Source organism: Contarinia nasturtii, unplaced genomic scaffold (assembly GCF_009176525.2).
Source record: "Contarinia nasturtii isolate CC-2019 unplaced genomic scaffold, AAFC_CNas_1.1 Cnas_scaffold_78, whole genome shotgun sequence".
NCBI lineage: Eukaryota > Metazoa > Arthropoda > Insecta > Diptera > Cecidomyiidae > Contarinia > Contarinia nasturtii.
The window spans coordinates 4758692-4763516 of NW_022197436.1; the positions used below are offsets into that span (position 1 = coordinate 4758692).

At 34.8% G+C, this 4825-nt stretch overlaps 1 protein-coding gene across 1 annotated transcript; it reads right to left on the reverse strand.

Moving 5' to 3' along the window:
- Positions 1-2196: 2196 nt before the first annotated feature.
- LOC116337146 (probable serine/threonine-protein kinase cdc7) lies at positions 2197-3028 on the reverse strand. The gene is made up of 2 exons (XM_031761499.1): positions 2893-3028; positions 2197-2817 (listed from the first exon to the last, which is right to left on the reverse strand). Exons 1-2 carry the CDS (start codon positions 2938-2940, stop codon positions 2347-2349), a joined length of 519 nt encoding a protein of 172 aa, XP_031617359.1. The 5' UTR covers positions 2941-3028; the 3' UTR covers positions 2197-2346.
- Positions 3029-4825: the final 1797 nt, after the last annotated feature.

Here is a 4825-nt window from a genome sequence, read left to right on the forward strand (position 1 = left end):
GATGATAATAAATTGGATTGTGATGTCCTGATTTCACAAATCGATTTTGTGACCAGCCAACGAACATTGACTAAGCTGAACTGAACCATACGCAAGTAAATGCAATAAACGTAAAAATAGACACATCGATTTTTCCACATTTTTGCTGGCATTTTCTCTTCAAATCGGTTTCTTGCAGTGTTCAAACTAAAGTCAGTTTCTTCACCAAACAAAAATCAAACCAATTGAAAGATTCGTATACAACCCCCAATCACAAAAATAAAGAAACAAAAAAATGCCAACAAAGATATTTGCTAATTTTGTATTAAATAAAATATCTTAATATAATCGAGACTTTATTTCTCGATCTTAAATTACTTATTGAACCTTGATTCGGAAAGAAAAAAAAACTATGATTATTATCGAATTATATAATGGATAGTGAAGCAACCGTGCTGTAGGCTATTTTGAAGACTGGACTCTTACAAAATAGATAAACGTTGTTAGAATAAAATGAATTATTTATTACGATGCAAATGATTTGCCATGGCAAGATACACACACCCGCATAGCGCTCATATAAATCTTAACCAATAACCACAATAAACCGAAATTATAACATTTGTAGCAGTTACACCATTCTCTTGAAATAATTCCTTCAGAAATCGGTATAATTAATAAACAGTCATAAATTGACACACACACACATACTCACACAAAAAGCGATAAGCTCCAGTTATTATACGAAGACAAATGTTTTGAGGAGCAATCATTTTTCGATAATACATCACTTCATCATTTAACATACGCTCGAGAATACGTATGTGTGTATTTTATTATGCATAATACCAATGTAACGAGGCACAATATCGTCATTTGAGACTGGTAGTTTATTTTTGTATTTTTTTGGGCATGCAAACGACAGAGAGTGAGAGAGAAAGAGAAAACGGGGGTCGATTTGGCATTCAAATTATGTGTAGCAACAGTTTCATCGTGCCCAACATTAAATATAGTTGAAATCGATGCAAATGACTGATGAGCGTATAAAAAATATCAACAACAATGAAGCAGCAATGACGACAATGAAAGTAAAACTCTCTGTTTTTTTGGGGACGTTATTGCAATTACTACTGACGAAAGTATACAACTCGTTCTAGGCGCTCTCTCTCTCTCTGTGTGTATACGATGAAGCACGCGACCTGCTGTTTCACAGTTTTATTACAATAAATAATGCAAATAATAATTTACAGCGTAAGTGGAATTATTGCGCTCAAAAATGTTTATACGTACGTATAAAAAGTCTGTTTTATATTGTATAAATATCAAGTCTTATTTTGTATCCAGCTGAAGCATATTAAATATAATAAGCGAAATAAAATGCGTTTGCCACATCTATGCTTCCTTCATTTTGGCAATGGTTTCTGTTTGGCGTTGACATGTTATATGAATTATAGCCGGTATGTATCGTTTTCTATGACGAACAACGAATGTCTTACGCTAAACACACACAGAAGGATTTTGAAATGTTTATTTTTATTGTGTAGACATTTCAAACCGACAGACAACACAACAACAAAAATGAGCCCTTGATTGTGGGGCACACACAAACGAAGTTTATACGAGTGAAATAAATATTATCGCGCACGCACATGCACATACACAATCGTGCAACGCAATTGAACTTATATATGTGTTAAAATGTTGCTCAAACAAAGAATTTCGATGTAAAATCGCATGCGGTGGCTGTTTTTAGACATTGTTTTTCTTCATCGAATGCCGTATACATAGTTTTGCCTTCGGAGATTTTACATATATGCTTTGCTCAAAAGAGACAATTTGTTTATCCACACTTCACGTTCGCTGCACATTGGCACAAAGTTTCTCGTTCTCACTCTTATACTTGCAAAGAACATTTCTCATCCAGAAATCATTTCTGTGGCATATTTCGTTCGTCTTTTCTTGTCTTTTCCATTATTAAGTCTGAAAAGATTTATATGCCATGCCGTTGTTTAGTGGCTCGAAAATTACACCGCGTTTCCCATTCGTTTCGTTTACAAATCTCTGGCTCAGTGCATGCTCCCAAATATATTATATTTATGTTTTTTCTGCTGTTCAAACTCTTTTGAAGACGTTCTTACATTCCCAATTGGACTATATGTCGGTAATAGGTTTTTTTTTTCATGAAATATTATTAGAAACACAATAAACACACACCAGTATGGTATTATTTTCATTAAATTTTTCTTTATTGAATCATTTCGATTTCAATGTGGCCACCAACAACATACACATTACACATACACTCGGAAATTATTTGTGCTATTTATTGGCTGTGTTTGTGTGTGGATGTAATTGCATACTTTGGCACTAGTATGGTACCGAAGTATGAGTTATAACTGGTTCTTGATTGTAGACCATGTTTGAAGATGATCTTGAACCACTTGGACATCTCGAGTTCGTGTTTCGGGACAATCTATTAATATTTTTGTTATTATTATTATTATAAGATCCTTGACGATGCATTGATCGATTGAAATAACTTTGAACGGTTTTTGGGATCTGAATAATGTGATGCATAACCGTGGTTACTGGCGACAAAAATGATGGAATCAAATGATTTTGTTGCGCAACAACTTGATTCGGACCGTTAACAGTAGTGGTGTATGTTGTTTGTTGTTGGCCAAATCCTGTTGGCTGTTGTTGAACTACTTGATGATAAACAGGCTGTTGATTGTTCATGCCCATGGTCAAGCCTAATTGTGGTTGATTGGCGATTCCCAATTGAGGGTACAGTGTTTGCTGGTCAGAAACGCCTGGAATTATTCCAGCCTGTACAGCCTTAAGTAAAATAAAAAAATAAAGAACATAAAAATAATAATTGTAATATTCACTTAAATTTAAAAAATGTCTTACCATCAAAAATGGTGCGCACAAAAGTAATGTAAAATAAAAGACGTTCATATTTCGAGATGAATAAAATAGCTTCACTGTGACTGCTTGAATGTTTCGGAAAATACGACAATACTTGATATTTATTCACTTTTTTCGAATAAATTTTGAATTGTTAATATCGTTATTTTCGACAAAATTCATAAATATATGGTAATTAACCATCTGGGTGAAAAGAAAAACTAATAAACGGTTATTGGATGATATTAACATCAAGTCATTTTGTTTTCGTAGTCAATGATTGTAATTATCGAATTGTGTCACTTCATCGGAATTGAACGAAATACTTGATTAATGAAGTAAATTTGCATAAAAAATTTCCATTTAAACAAAATAGAAAAAGTACGAAAAACAAAAATTTGTACGCAAATTAAAAACAAGCCCAAAATCATGAGTGTGCACGAATTCTATATTGGTCTTTAATTTCGAAATATGTTTTGCTCTATTTCCTGGAGGCTGGTGCTGCTGTTTCTATAGACGTAATACGTGACCCTGAATAAAGTTGTTAAAAGGTGCTAGTGATTGATATGCACGTAATTCCCAGCGAAGGTGGAAAAAAACAAAAAAACGACGCTCTTAAAAATGCACTTTATCCTTTGGGCTATAATCGTATGTGTGTGTATGTGCGCGCGCTGGTGTATGTGACGATGATGATAAAATAAAATTCGGTATAAACAAACAAACAAACGAAAAATGAGTTCTACAAGACATGGCAAACATATGTCTGCATGGAATTTGGTGCTGGGACTTTTTCTCTCTCTTTTGTTCTCTTGTTCGGCAATTGTGTGAAAATTCATTGAAATTGCTGACAAAGCAAACAACAATGACAACAATTTTGTTTTATTCGTTAGTTTTGACTTTGGATGAGAGAAAAAAAGGGGCAAAAAATGGGGAAAAAATCACGTTTTTATTTGCCTAACTTTAAAGTAATCATTAGCTCAATACCATTTTTCATTCGGAAGTTTCGACGAAGAGTGGAAGAGAAAGGATGAAGTGAAAAGACAAAAAAAAGATGAAGAAACGAAGAAGACAAAATACGTGCATCTTTGTGCATTTCTCGTTCACCATCCCATTTCGATCGTGCTCATTTGTGGCATACACTTTAGCAGCGAGATGCCTTTTTTGAATTTTTTCCTTCTTCTCTTGCTTTTGTTTTTTCTTCGGATTTTCTGGACGGAATTTGATAAACAGAATCCGGCTAATAACGCATACGTTTTCGTGCACATTACAAATTACCTTTTGAATTACAATCACACCCACAGTTTTTTTTTGTGTTCGACCATCACTCAGGTGCAGATGAATGTGTTTCCATTGCAAACATCACGTAAATCTCATTACAAATGAAACCGGATAATAAATATGAGTGAGGCATTTTTTCCGCATTTAGTTTTAAATTGCTTGACGCGATTGCACTGCTGGATTGCAATGGAAATGGTTAGTCAGCCCATACCGGTAACTCGTGTGCAGGAAAGAAAGAAGAGAAACAAAAACAATAAATGCGAGCAGAGAATTTGACACGCATCAACTTGCAATCGAGTGAATTGCGAATAACAATAACAAAAAAATGGGAAGATGATGAAAAAACCAAAACGCACAACAACGAAAGCGAAAGAAATTAGTGGAAAGTCGTGACCCAACTAGTTTTGTATGGGAATTTGCATTCGCTTTGTGGAGAAATTGAGTGCGTAGATCAATGTTTTAAGGAATCAAATGAATGCAGATCGCGCACACATACATATAATCATCAATCAAGTGTGGTGTGGCGAGAGAATACATGGGCACAGGGGGGTGTAAGCCCAGATAACTCCCCTCTTAAATCGTCCGAGCTAAACCCCCCCCCCCCCCCGACGGCAGCAGAGAAATCTTCCGATTTGCTAGGGATGTTTCACTGGAAAGT